We start from the raw sequence: 13,662 nt of genomic DNA, 5'->3' as shown, positions 1-13,662 counted from the left end.
CACCAAGAGACAAGCCCTTTGGTATATGGCATATGGCAACTAATCAAGAGGATAGTTCACCAAGTGCAGTTGACTTTCAGCCAGGCCAAACCAGCACTTCCCATTCCCATGATGACACACACGACCTGCCTGCGCGACAGTGTTGAGCAGCCGCCAATCCCCAACCCCTTGCTTTTGCACTTTGTCCTGTAGCGAACAAGGTACCGGCTCCGACGTTTCCTATAGAATGTTGAATCCCAGCAGCGTACGAACCTATCCTCGGCAGGAGGTTAGCAGAACTCTATGCTACACGAGTGTCATACAAAAGGAATGTCTGTGCTTGGAGGTTGTAAATACCTGCAGCGACACCACCAGCATTGAATCCCAGAGTCGATAGAATCGAGCTTGATTGATGATAGAAAGCATCCTTTGCAGCTTCTTTTAGTTATTTGTCTGAGGCAGGGTTGTACCGGAGGGATATGAGAGATGGCTGGCCTAATACCAAGTAAAGGGGAAGGGGAGGGTCGGCAAACTTGCCTGAAAAGGTAGTCCCTTGCTGCAGTTAAAAAATGAACATGTAAGAATAGCTCAGTATTCCATGTTCTACCGTTGGGCGACAGAGTCTAGTTTGTTTGATTTCATCTTTATTCCAATTGCTATCTGATTTAATTCAAATGCTCGGCCTTCTCAACGCTGTAGATTCGATGCAAAATAAGCCTTGCCAAACGCGCCCTGGCGTGTCACGTTAGCGCGGTTAGCCTCCATCCAATACAACACTATCCTGCCAACGTTTAACTTCACTTTCAACCAGCTCCAAATATGGCACCTCTAAGTTGGGGTGACGAGTTTGATGGAAAGAAACTCGGATTGGCGAAGACAGTTCGAATTCAAAATGACGACTTCGAAGACACCAACTCATCTGCAAACCCCCGCCCCAGGCCACTTACCCCACCATTCCCGGAGCATAAAGAGCTCAAACCTCAGGCTTTGTCAAATACTAGTAGATGGCGATTATCACTGTCTAAACGACGCGAGCAACCATCGAATTTCGAACAAATCCAGTCTCCACTGTTCAAATGTCTACCTACCGAAGTCCGACTTCTCATCTGGGAACACTATCTCTGTAGCCGGATGCTACATATCGTCCGACCGAAACAGCGAAAATGGAAGCAATCCCACAAACCAATTGTCGGGGTTTTATGCAGCGAACCTCGCAATTTCTGTCCATGCAGCCATCATTGCTGGGGACTCCTTGCTCGTCGACCTGCAGGTAACTGCATCACACCCATGAACTGTGGGTCATATTACCACGAGAACTTCGAGTGGAGAATCGATACGAGAAAAACCGATTTTGTGCCGCTTTTGCAAACATGTCGAAGAGTGTGAGTGCTTCTATCTATGCTGGAAACCAGCCAACTAATAGCGTGTTAGGTACTCCGAGACTATTGATATCATCTTTCAGAAGAATACTTTCCTCTTTAACCATACAGATACAATTATTGATTTTTCAAATACACTTCTACCACAGCGAATGAGCCTGATTCGCACTTTGCAGCTTGGTTTCCCCGATCCCGGTGGTTCAAGTTGGAATAGATGCTGCCAGGTTCTCGCGACGAAGTTGCCTAACCTGAAGACCTTGATCATCCATTTGTATCCTCACGTCACAAACCGTCTGGATGATTGGCTTCTACCGCTGCATCAAATCCAACAACCTGCGATCTTCGAGGTCTTGCTGATCAAGCCATGGTATCTGGATCCCCAATGGGAAAAGTCAACAGGGCTTGTCGATGCGCCTTTCAAATTTTCGATTGTTGACGTGCAGCGGCGCAGCTTTTTGAAAAAAAAGGATTCCGATGCTGGTTTATGAATTGAATTGTCATTTCCATAGATTGATACATGAAGAATAGACTGGCAAGCGATGGATTCCATACTAGATCCATACCTCTTCCACAGAACAAATGCGTCACCCTGTATTCAATGAATCCAAAGGACCGGGGGTTGAACTTTCCGTTTACTAGGTAGTAGCCATGAACAATCTTCAATCAATTTGGGATGCAAACATTTCATGATACCGTGACGCTTTCCCACAAAAAAATCTCATGTCTCCAACTCGTTTCGTTTTTGGTTCAACCAACTCAATCCACTCATACCTCGGCTACTGAATCTCTGTCCCCTACGCCTTTATTCAGCCTTGAGCATCTCTGGGCTGTAGCCGTATCTAAGATAGTCATTCGCACCGTCAGTGTCCATTAGGCCGGGTGGAGGCAGTTGTGTTCCCTACGTATGGCGGTTAGAGATGGTGATACTTCGTTTCTGGCACTGGAAAGAACATGCTCACTGTTCCGGAGATAGTCTGGTGTAATAAAGGCACAGTCTGGTATCCAATTTGTTGCAACTCTCTGTGCAAAGCCGGGTGTCCGCGTCTGTTTCCGACTAATTTTGGAATAACAGTTGATGTCTGGTAGAGGTTCTCATTGTTTGAATTGGCGTGGATCTGTACTTGCAAGCCAGGTCCGCCAGTTTGATCACGATATCTGGCACTTTTCATAGGGCGGGCCGATGACTCTCCATTGCTGTGTTTCCTTCTCTTTTGGTAAGTATGAGGCGGTTGCATCTTGTTCCGTTGAGATCGCATTTTGCCTTGCACACCGGCTCCTCCAGTCGCACCTGCACCGAATGCCTTTCCCTCCTCGTCAACCGATGGCCTCTGAGTGGTACCAAATCCAGTGGTATCAGTCGCCGTAGCTTCCGCAATGGCAGGATCGATTGGAGTTCGCATCGAAGGACCCAAAAGGCGGGCCTCCAGGTCCTGTTGGATCCAGTTCCTTGCTAGCGTTGCTTCCATTTGGAGTATCTCCGCCGGAACCTCTAGTATTCCGTCTTGAAAGGCATCCATCAATCTCATCTTGGCTGTCGCTTTGCCTTTTGTCGGCGGCAGCCCAAAATGGAGAAGTTGTGCCTCGTACCAGTGGTCTTGATGATCGGCTCTGTTCCTTCTGTCACCCAACGGTGCACTGAAAATGGTATCTAGCTCGGAGTATGTGGCGCGTGGGTGAACATGACCGCAAGAGGAAGTGACGTAGAACGTGTCTACGTGGAATGACCATTGGCCGTGATAGACGGGTGCCATGGTATTTGTGTGTGGTAAAGAAGTGATGGAGAGCTGTGAAATTGAAGTGGAAAATGAAGATGGATCAGTGGATTTCCTAAATTATTTCCCTCAGCAATCGTGATCAGAGAAATAACTTTCCACCTGAAGTTATCAGGTTGTCGGCTCTGTATACACTTGCCACTTTGGCAAGCAACATCGTGCAGAATGGGAACGAATAGAGCATTCTACTTGATTTGACAATTCCAATGCATGCCTTTTTCATCTAGATTTTTCAATCTATCGTCGAATCTCTTATTTCAAGGTGAATTTTGACTACTAGTACCACTCCTATCTTTATTCATTCAGTTATTTGACGATCAATTTGCACATCGTTCCCCTGATGGGAGTTGAAGAGGCCATCAACAGTATTTCCTAACAGATGTATCCATTCAGGTGGCTGGGTGGGCTATATACTCATTTGGAAGGGCAACTATAGAGATTTTAGACAGGGTGGATAGGGTTTCTTTTCCCGTCTCACCACTCGCCACGGCTCAAAATTGCCGGAACAGAATACAGTCCGCGTGCTGAAGCCTATCGGACCCAAAACGGGAGCTGAGCGAGAACAGGAGCCGGATACCAAATCCTTCATATGTCAGCATGGTATTCCTACATGGGTTACAGCGACCAGGGGACATGCAGGTCACACAACTGCAGTAGCGGCCGTAAAATGAAGGCGTTGCCCTTCAGGGCCAAACAGCAGACAACGACCATTTCAATGAGCTTGGTTGCGAGGTTATTCATGACGGTGCCGCCTGTTTCTTTTGCCAGGTGCACGCGCTCAGCGATGGACTTTTTCCTCTTTACGAATGCGCATTGCTGCTTCAGAAACCCTTAGAAAGAGGCAGAAAAGATATCAACAAAGAAGCCCCAAAGAAGTCAGACTTACCACACAACGCCAAAAAGTAAGAACCGAATAAGCGAATAAGGTTATCAGATGTTTACTAGACAAAAAGAATCTTGCCCATGATGGGTGGATAGCAGGAAGTTGTTGTGTGTCCTACGAAACTGCTTGGTAGACTACAAAGGCAGTGTTTACAAGAAAGGTACGGGCTCACATTGTGCTGTTGGCGCTTAGTAAAGTACATTAATCATTCTAAAATGCAATCACAAGAAGCTGTAAATAGATATTAAAAGTCCTTCTTTGTTGCCAGAGCATCATCTTTCACCCCAATTAAGAGCTCGGTGCATCGATCACATCAAATGGACCATCGAAACTATCACCGAGCCCCGATATCAAGGATTTAACCTTGGAGGACTAGAGACTCTGCTGGCTTAGTTGAAGACACTTGGGATGATGGGGGAGCAACAGGTAGGGGGTATTCTTACCTAATGATCAAAAATACAAAAATACGCTGCCCTTCGCTCCAATGATCCTTTCGTTTTATTTTTCTGGGGTGCCTACGAAGCAGGTCTTATCAACAGTACACTTTTAGCGTAGCCGTTCGGGCCAAAACTTTAAGCGCGTTAAGGGTCCCCCCCACCTCCGTCAACTCTCCCACCTTACACCATTTTACTCCATCCCATCTACAAGCTCCTCTTTCTTTTTTTGTCACATCATTTATCATGAATCCATCTTCTCCAATACGCTCTCCACAAAGCTCTCCTACTTCAAACCCGCAATCAGGCACTCTCAGCCATCGTCCAAGCCCGCGCCTGCCCCAGAACCCAGGCACACCAGCGAGCAACTCCGCAAACCCACCAATTCCAGATGATAACCATGGTGCCGATCTACCGATGAATATGTCAGCATCGGTCATGCTGACAAATTTACCTCGCGATGCGCACCAGGCACTCGCGGATGTGGAGAGTATTGATTCGGGGAAAGGTACCATTCCCTTTTCCAATGAGATTTTGGTTGATCAGACGACTACGATCTCAACAAATGGTACATTTGAACTGATAAAAACCAAGTTACTGTTCGCTTCCAGCCTCTTCCATCAGCGCCGATCCTGAAAAATCGGGTGTTCAAGGTCAGCGCTTCGCAGAAATTTGAGACGGTTGTCAAGTTTCTGCGCAAGAAGCTCGATTGCAAAGAGACCGATTCTGTCTTTTGTTATGTTAATAGTGTATTTGCGCCTGGGCTGGATGAAGGTATGGGCGGGCTATGGAGGGTGAGTTTCAGCTAGACTGTTCTACCGAACCTATATCTGACAATCTGAATGTTAACTTCATAATAGTGTTTCAAAACGGACGATCAATTGATCGTCGCTTATTCAATGACGCCAGCATTCGGCTGAGCAGACTATGACCAACCAGCACGAACTGCTGAATGATGCTATGTACAAAAGATGATGATGCTTAATACAGAACGTGCCAGAAATGGCCACGAAAAAAAAAACAGAAAAAAAACAACCTGTCAACCAAACACTTCATGATTCCTGGAAGACCTCATCCACTGTTCTCTGGAACCCTGCGAGCTCATCTTTTGCAATGGGATACGTATATTCCTCCGAAGGAAACGCCCGACTTTTAACCTCATCCCGATACAGCGAGATTCCACGCGCAGCTTCATCCCAAACATCCGCATACTGCTTAACAAACTTCGGCACGAACCGACCAGGCTGGAAATTCCCAGTCATGTCAACCTGCACCAAAACCTGCCCGGAGCAGCGATTGCCGGCGCCAATACCAATGGTAGGGATCTGCAGCTTCTGTGTAATTATCGATGCAACCTCCGACGGCATCGCCTCAAGCACGAGCATGAATGCACCGGCTTCTTGCATAGCGACTGCATCGCGCAGCAGCTTCATCGCGCTGACAGCCGTCTTGCCCTGCACACGGAAGCCGCCGAGGGCATTTTGACGCTGCGGTGTGAGACCAACATGGCCTACCACCGGTACGCCGGCTTGGGTGATGCGCTTGATTGTGGGCGCGAGTTCCTGGCCACCTTCAATCTTGACACCGTGTACGCGGCCTTCCTTGACCAGGCGCAGAGACGACTCGATGGCTTGCTCTGCGCACACTTCATATGACCCCATCGGTAGATCTCCGATCTAGAATTGGAGCACGGTTGTTAGTCGGTAGCACTAGGACGCTTGCCACAAGGAATTCCGAACACTCACAATGAAAGCGGCTTTCGCTGCCCGCGCAACGCTCCGACAATGAAGAATCATTTCCTCCATAACGACCTCCGTCGTGTTTTCCAGACCAAGAGCTACCATGCCTAAACTATCCCCTACCAAGACCATGTCCATTCCCGACACATCGGCCACATGAGCACTGGGAAAATCATGCGCTGTGAGCATCGTGATTGGCTCTCCCTTTTTATACAAGTTCCGGAGCGTCTGGATAGTAACCTTCTTCCGCGCCTTTCCGTTATCACCGGTGGATGGCGCGGAGTAGGAACTATGTCGAGTTTGCGAGACGGAATGCAGGGTCGGGAAATGGGAGGACCGGGTAGGGCAACGGGAACCCCGAATGGTGTCTGTGGCGTGTGTTCGGGTAATGGGGATGATCCTTGTCCTGAGTAGCGACGAAGAAGCAATTACTGTGCGCCGCAGCGCAGAGCCTGGCGCGGCCATTGTGTGGTATGATGGTGAGAATGGAGTGGCGCGATGCACCTAGCGACACACGTCAAAAAAATCCCGAGCCTTTCCACGTCCAATGAGCATATAGCTCAACGATCTCCAGTATGCAGTGATCTATGCACTAGTTGTATCCCGTCCGAGCTATAGAAGTGGCAATAACAAAGGAGAGGCGATGACTTCAGCGGCAAAATGAGGGTTTTCAGGTGCACGAGCCCAAAAAAACAACAGAGCGAGCGTGGATTCATGTATGGACAGATCTGTTCAGAGTTTCTGCTTTATATCTTTAGGTGTCCTTCTGTCCGGACTGAGGTGCTGGGTGCTGCGGCGTAGATTAGGAACACCAAAAATTCGTGAAGGTGAAGATCTTCTTTTACTGCCGCTAAACGACGGGGAGCACCGAGACGTATCGCGGGGCTGCTACGTGGGCCATTGGACTCAGGAACAGTATTCTCTCCGGCATGTTATCAGTCGATTGGAAATATCGAAGTCTGAAAACGTGTCGGTTTCCTAAGAGAAAACTTCAAATCCATCTTCTAACATCTTCCTATCACCTTTCGAAGCTCGATGTATTTTTCCTTACTCACCGCCTGCAACTCAAGTCACCGCCTGCAGATGTTCCACCGAGGTGATTACCGCATTGGGCCAAGTGAGGTGGGCTCTACATCTATGTTGTATATCGACTGTGATATCTGTCAAACCTCAAATACGGCCTCCCCTAGGCCATAAACAGGAACCTTGGTTTTTGTTATGGTCTAGTGGAAAGTACGCTGTATTTCGTTCAACAATATCCGCTACCACTTCTTGGCTTTCCGTTTCCCTTTTAGAGCCCAAACCTGATCTTTTGAATGATTTTTTTTTTTTGCTCACGGAGTCTTATCGGAGCCTAGATGCGAGTGGTCTGAGTAAGCTACATCCCTACATTGTGTCGAAACCAATGGTATAACCTATGGTTGAAAACAGGGTAGCGGTGATAGTTGGAAAGTTCCGGTTATGATCTTTGAGCCCCGTGGTTAAATGCTCTGGATGTAATGAATCACTGGCGTGCAGCGGTTTGTTTCAACCACGTTTCAATGGTGGAATAACTTAAACACCCGCTCAAATTTGTTTTTTTTGGTGCTTCGATCGGCCGGAGTGTAGCTCTGGATTACAATGCCCTGTCTCAGCTAGGCCCTCAATTTAGCATTCGACAACAGATGCTGCGAGAGCCCTCGGGGGAGGCACGTTCCAAGTCACCTATCGCCGTGTAATCCCTAACGATTGTGGGGGCCTACTAGATGTGCCGCTGCAATGACAAAACAGACGTTCTGTATGTCCTTATCATCTTTTGGTCTAGCGGGTTACTGGTTCTCATATCATTGATCGGGAGGAGCGGCATGATTTGCCCACGGGATCATAGCCTCGATGTAGGTGATGGCTAAATGCCAAAGGGAACTCGCGTAAGCTTGAGATGGTTGGTTAGGTGAGTATAATAGCCTAAAAACGAGGCCTGCCGGTGTAGAGCCGTAAATGTTCAACTGCTCTCACCTTCCAAATCAGCTTTACCGCACACGTTCCTTAATCTATGACTGGTGGAATAATTTAACAGTAGAAAACAGTAGTTTGTTCGTGTAACAGTAAGTCTTCCTTATTTATTCCTCTCTCCGCCTTGATACACGAGTTTCTCACTAGAGACTCTGCAAAAAGTCAAGCTATTCCTAACATCTCGAAGTTGTAACTCTTTAAGCATTCCAAAATGTCTGAAGTCCAAACTCGGGGTGAATATTTGCTGGTTAGAAACATGGCCGAAAGCGAAAGGTCAAGACCTCCACAGCAAACGTTCATCTCATGACCTTTTTAACATGGAGGAATATAGGCTGGAGATACAATTCAAAGCCTTGCAGGCCAATATAGGGTATCTACTTCATCCAGTCATCAAACAACATGATCGTATGCGCATTGCAGATGTGGGCACAGGAACTGGGTGAGTAACAACTGCAGCAGAGAGGAGAGATGTTCTGACTCGATTTCTCGAGGATCTGGCTCCGTGAGCTCGCAGCTGTCCTCCCAGGAACTTGTCAGCTTGACGGGTTTGACCTCTCAGACGTCATGTTTCCCGGCAAGAATGCACGGCCGGAAAACATCACCTTCCATCATCAAAATTTCCTTGAGCCATTCCCGGATGAGTATCTGGGAGCATACGACGTCGTCAATGTTCGATTGATGGTGGTGGCTTTGTCTTATGACGAATGGGAGCCAGCTGTGCGTAATTTGATGACACTTCTCAGTACGAATCCTCCGAGCTCAGATCCAAGTGACTCAAGATCTAACCTACCTGTGAGCAGAGCCGGGCGGGCATTTTCAATGGATTGACTGTGCCATACATGAATGTGTAATCAAAGGAGAGCCCGAGGGGAAACGAGCCACTAACGTACGGTATGGACTCGACTTACTCCGAAAGACTCTGGTTTCGCTTGGGAAAACACCAACGTAAGTCTAATTATCCGATTTCCAGGTGACCATCCTGATTCCTCTTTTAGTATTACTGCTCTTCATGGCACTTTCCAGAAAAGTGGATTGGAATCCTGTGAAGAGCGGATCTACACACTTGACAACCCAGACACTCGGGAAGATCTCAATCTGACAGTCGTTGTTGCAATCCAGCATATTCTTACTGCTGCTTTAGAATTGCACGGGTTGGAAGAGATACAATCCGTGCACCAGCTTACGGCCCTGAGGGAGGCTATGCTTAGTGACTTGCACAGCCTTGCTTGCTATTGTTGCTATGATGTTTCCGTTGTAGTGGGGAGAAAATCTTGATTGGGTTGTTGAGGGATCGTGCGACAAGAAGTTCTGTAAGTAGAAACTTGGTAATCGATTCCTATGGGAGCGAGGCGGACCGACAGAGAGGAAAAGGAAGAGAAAAGGAGCTATCTAGCTATCTACATACAAATGGGATCTGTCGTATGGATACCTGCTCCATCACTGCTCAATCAGGCACCAATACCCCCCCCTCGCAGATCATAATCTAACTGTCACAAGGATGAGCATCAAAGTGGAAGGAAGGAACCACTTCGGTATGTATAGTAACAACTCCGTGTTTAATAACGTTGAAGGCCATTCGAAGGAGTTTAGTGAAAATCTTATAGTGAACGTTTTTGAAAAAGGGCTTTTATAACCATTCTACTGTATCAATAACCATCTGAGCACTTTAGCAGATGACGAATCATAACGTATTCCTTATGTACTTAAAAGCTAGGAGGCAAGCAGGAAGTACTTCATGATCTTACGACGGATTGGCAGTCCAAAGTGAGTCATATAAACTGTATAGCACACCGTACAAAAGGACATCTGCGAGCCACTGAGCAAAACCGGAAAAGTACTTATAGATCGGTTTCCGCATTTGTACATCATACACACATATAATAACACGCTGTTACACGCAGGGTGCTCCTTGGGGCAGGGGCTTATGATTCATTACCCAGAACTTTGTATGGTAGCAGACATTCAATTAGCACGATACAAACTGCATACAGATCATCGAGTCGAATAAATGCTTCTTCAGGTAAGTGATGTCGCGAGAAAGGAAAAGCGTCTGTTAGGACTCGGCCGGAAACAAGACACCACCGGTATAAACACACAAGGAAAAGCTATTGATAGAAATTATGGCCCCGCAGGACCAAAAATGGGGATAACAATGTGTTAGAACGAAGGGCAGTGCAAGGTTAGGAGCCCTCGAGTCCATCTAAATCGTTCATTATACCTCAGGTATATCGCAACCGGCCACAACTAAAGACCGTAAAGCACATGCTCATTGCATGTGAGGCAAGCAGCGTCGACGATGGTTTGTTCTTGGAGAATGCAAGTATTCAAAATTTCCGTCGGCGGTTGATAGAGGTCAACTTCTGATTTCGAAGGTGATGCGATGTTGGTTTAAAAATCGGATATTCACTACATTCGAAGAAAGTGGAAATGCTGTACACGAGTGGACGACCTCCACCGAGGTCAAGGCATGCAGATCAGACCGTCGGCGAGGAACTGGCTACTGAGTATTGTTGATGCAGGGTAAATCAAAGAGAACAAAAAAAAAAAAAACGCCACCATGCATGTGTCGATGCCGAGGGTATGGTAATGCGAGGTTTTGAGGTTCAAATCGGGCATGACAGAAAGAAAAATTGCAACCTGGTAGAGGAAATATAACTTGAAGAATAAAAGCGTAGTCTGCACCAGGATGCGGAGGTGTATCAGATATAGGCCGAGGTCGAAAGGAAATCATGGGTTGCTGTAAGAAACATCAGATCTGTCCGTATTCAAATTCACTCTTGAGAGGACGCTGAATTTCGGAGAGCAGTGCATCGAGTGCAGCCCAGTTTGTCGAGTTCGTAGCAAACCGGCGATGTTTCCGAGTCAGAGTGTGCTTAGAGATTGATCAGTGTCTATCAAGATGTAAGCAAAGTATTAATCTAGATCATACCTCTTCAAAATCGTCAAACTTGTCCATGCAGTTCTCACAATAACCAGGCTTTGGATCTCTGCGGCATTCGGGTTTCTTTTGCTCCTCTTTATCATCTCTTTGTCGCTTTGAGCCAGCCACCTCAGATTGCTTTGCTTCATCCTCATTGAGATGGTTGGACTTTCCAGGGGGATTGATGTTCATCTTCATTGGAACTGCTGTAAACCCGTCCCCACGGCGTTGGGGGGCAGCCATGGATCCCGCTGCAAATCCACCTGTGCCCTTCTCGAGGACCTTTCGCTTAAGTCCATGAACCTCCTTGCTGAGCCCGGCTTTCGCACCAGGTGCTGCAGCGGTAGATGAGATCATTTGTGAGCGAATTGCGGATGTCATGTTTGATGGCTGAACACCTGATGCAGCCGGCTCACGGCCAACATAGAAGGGCCCGGTGCGAGGGAAGTGGGGGGGGATGAAGCTTTCAGAAGTCTTTCGCTCTTGGGTTTCCTCAAATGATGGCTTTTGGATTTCGTTCTGAATAGGAGGTGAAACAAGCTCGTCCTGTTTTGCCAATGGCTGGGAGTTTGCTATCTCTGTTGTAGTCACAGACTCGGGGACTTGAACTGGCACAGCTGCTTTTGGCTTAGCGTTACGAGATCCATGAGCCACGTGAGAGGCGACCTTCTTCTCTTTGTTGAGTTGGCGCAGGCGGTGTAGGTCATATTCCTTCCTGCTCGGGGGCTCATCAATGAATGGACACTTTCCGAGGGGGGCGCTTCGGAACTGTGGCCATGATCCATCCTGGCGTCTAGCGACTCGGGGGTATTCTCGAACCATGACTGGTTTGGTCTTCTCGTTCATGTCGTGGATGTAGACAAATGGTCCTTTGAACATTATCACTTCAATTGATGCCAGTGGATCACGATCAGATGGTCCATTGAGAAGTTCCTGACGAAGAACCCGTGAAAGGTCATTTTCGCCCCTGCCATTGACGGTGTTACCCCCAGCGGCCCTGCCCCCAGCGGCCCTGCCCCGAGCTGCTTGTTCATATAGCGCACCAATGTCACTGTCATTGATGGCAGTGATCATACGCTGAAGCTTTTCCAACGCCCAGATTTTCATCCCCATTTGTCTTGCCCTTTGCAGAATGTCCATGGTGCCTTGGTCACGTCGTGTCTCGGTTTTTAAAAAAGCATGCAGGTGAGTCTCGCTGTTTCTCTCCAGGAGGGAGGGGTTGACGGTTTGCATGGTACCATCGCCGTTGGCGACGTCTGCGGTTGACTCCGGTTCCACTGGAATGGCTAATTCCGGGGGGATGGCGCGCGAAGTGACAACGTGAGTCACTAGACGCGAGAAAAACTTCTCCTCACGCTGGATTGAAGTGGGTTAGAGAAGATGTCGATAGAAGATGTTCAATCAATTGACGACAGGAGACATGAGGTGCAACCAAGACTGAGAGAATAATCAGTGGGGCAATGTGACTTACAGCTCCAAGAGCAATTACTTGGCGAGAGAATCGCCGTCTCACATCCTCGGGGATGCTATCGAAGTAAAACACGAATTGAGGGAACGCCTTCCTATAGTGCTGTTGCCATTGTCGAATGGAGTCCATGGTGTCTGCTGGAGCCTTCTCGGCTTTGACGTGCTTCACCAGCGGTTGACGTTCTTTCTCCCTTGCCGCGACGAGCTTCTTCTCAAATGCGCTAGGGTTTCCGTTATTCGATCGCCGCGCAAAAAGTTTCGAGTCAGTGTTCGTGTTCTGCCAGGTAGTGGATCGAGTCTCGTATTCCATGTTCCCCATCAGTTGTTTCTTCAGCGGTGGTTGTCCGTAAGGCATTTCCATTTGATTAGTGCGAGCTCGTTTAACTGGCAAGAGCCCTGCCCTGTGCGGAGAGTTGGTTGCATTCGAGACGTTTGCGAGTGGACGACGAGTCGCCATGGCCATAGAGTTTCGTGGCGATGGGGGTACAAAAACAGTTGCCATTGGGAAACAAGTTCCCAGGGTTGAGAACGCGTGGATATGCTGCAGAGTGACGGTAATCAAATATCAAAGAGGGGTACTCGGTGAAGAGCACGCGTGCTACACGTCTTTCGAGGGTTAGAGATCAGAGAATGGACATTGCATCCAAAGAGACAAAATCAGGTAGCCAAGTGAGAGAGTAATAGATCAAAGTGCTTAAGAGTTGGGAAGAGAAAGATGAGGTGGAAGACCTGGAGGAAAGAAAGAAGAGCAAAGCAAGTCGTGTGGTGTGGAGCTCAGTTTGTTTTGGGCGGAGGCCCGACAACCAACGGAAGCGCGCGAAGCATGAACATCAACATTGCATTCTTTGACCGCGACCAAGATTCTTTTCGAACTTCTTTCCTTTTTAACTTCATTCTCTAGTCATTCTCTAGGGCGATTAGATCCAATCTTTCTCCTCTTAACACGCAACTTCTAAAAATGCTCAATCGTCTCCAACCACCCAGGACCAGCCTTCTATTCAGCCCCTCCCAAACAGGCCCAGACCAGCCACCACAAATTGATCGTGGCAAGGATCCTATAGACTAAATTTGAATTTAAAGCAAAGAAAATTCAAGAA

The 13,662-nt window shown here is 47.8% G+C and overlaps 6 protein-coding genes across 6 annotated transcripts; 3 read left to right on the top strand and 3 right to left on the bottom strand.

Annotated features, from left to right (window-relative positions):
* Positions 1-798: 798 nt before the first annotated feature.
* On the top strand, positions 799-1,846 carry Pdw03_6540 (MEMO1 family protein; the record flags this gene model as incomplete). The annotated part of the gene is made up of 2 exons (XM_014679903.1): positions 799-1,361; positions 1,411-1,846. 2 exons carry the CDS (start codon positions 799-801, stop codon positions 1,844-1,846), a joined length of 999 nt encoding a protein of 332 aa, XP_014535389.1.
* Positions 1,847-2,160: 314 nt separating this feature from the next.
* Pdw03_6539 (Actin-interacting protein 1) lies at positions 2,161-3,109 on the bottom strand (the record flags this gene model as incomplete). The annotated part of the gene is made up of 2 exons (XM_014679904.2): positions 2,161-2,256; positions 2,318-3,109. The coding sequence occupies 2 exons, from the start codon at positions 3,107-3,109 to the stop codon at positions 2,161-2,163; spliced, it is 888 nt and encodes a 295-aa protein (XP_014535390.2).
* Positions 3,110-4,693: 1,584 nt separating this feature from the next.
* Pdw03_6538 (Ubiquitin-like protein ATG12) lies at positions 4,694-5,367 on the top strand (the record flags this gene model as incomplete). The annotated part of the gene is made up of 3 exons (XM_014679905.1): positions 4,694-4,955; positions 5,042-5,241; positions 5,308-5,367. The coding sequence occupies 3 exons, from the start codon at positions 4,694-4,696 to the stop codon at positions 5,365-5,367; spliced, it is 522 nt and encodes a 173-aa protein (XP_014535391.1).
* Positions 5,368-5,499: 132 nt separating this feature from the next.
* Positions 5,500-6,651, bottom strand: Pdw03_6537 (3-methyl-2-oxobutanoate hydroxymethyltransferase PanB; the record flags this gene model as incomplete). Its single annotated transcript, XM_014679906.1, has 2 exons — positions 5,500-6,123; positions 6,193-6,651. 2 exons carry the CDS (start codon positions 6,649-6,651, stop codon positions 5,500-5,502), a joined length of 1,083 nt encoding a protein of 360 aa, XP_014535392.1.
* Positions 6,652-8,389: 1,738 nt separating this feature from the next.
* Pdw03_6536 (S-adenosyl-L-methionine-dependent methyltransferase) lies at positions 8,390-9,453 on the top strand (the record flags this gene model as incomplete). Its single annotated transcript, XM_066101381.1, has 5 exons — positions 8,390-8,451; positions 8,510-8,617; positions 8,670-8,920; positions 8,979-9,123; positions 9,174-9,453. The coding sequence occupies 5 exons, from the start codon at positions 8,390-8,392 to the stop codon at positions 9,451-9,453; spliced, it is 846 nt and encodes a 281-aa protein (XP_065956464.1).
* Positions 9,454-10,927: 1,474 nt separating this feature from the next.
* Pdw03_6535 (Regulatory subunit Dfp1/Him1, central region) lies at positions 10,928-13,022 on the bottom strand (the record flags this gene model as incomplete). Its single annotated transcript, XM_014679907.2, has 3 exons — positions 10,928-11,050; positions 11,108-12,454; positions 12,570-13,022. The coding sequence occupies 3 exons, from the start codon at positions 13,020-13,022 to the stop codon at positions 10,928-10,930; spliced, it is 1,923 nt and encodes a 640-aa protein (XP_014535393.2).
* Between the last annotated feature and the right edge of the window lie 640 nt (positions 13,023-13,662).

Source organism: Penicillium digitatum, chromosome 2 (genome assembly GCF_016767815.1).
Source record: "Penicillium digitatum chromosome 2, complete sequence".
Classification (NCBI taxonomy): domain Eukaryota; kingdom Fungi; phylum Ascomycota; class Eurotiomycetes; order Eurotiales; family Aspergillaceae; genus Penicillium; species Penicillium digitatum.
The sequence above is the reverse complement of the archived record's forward strand: the minus strand, read 5'-3'. Positions and strand labels throughout refer to the sequence as shown.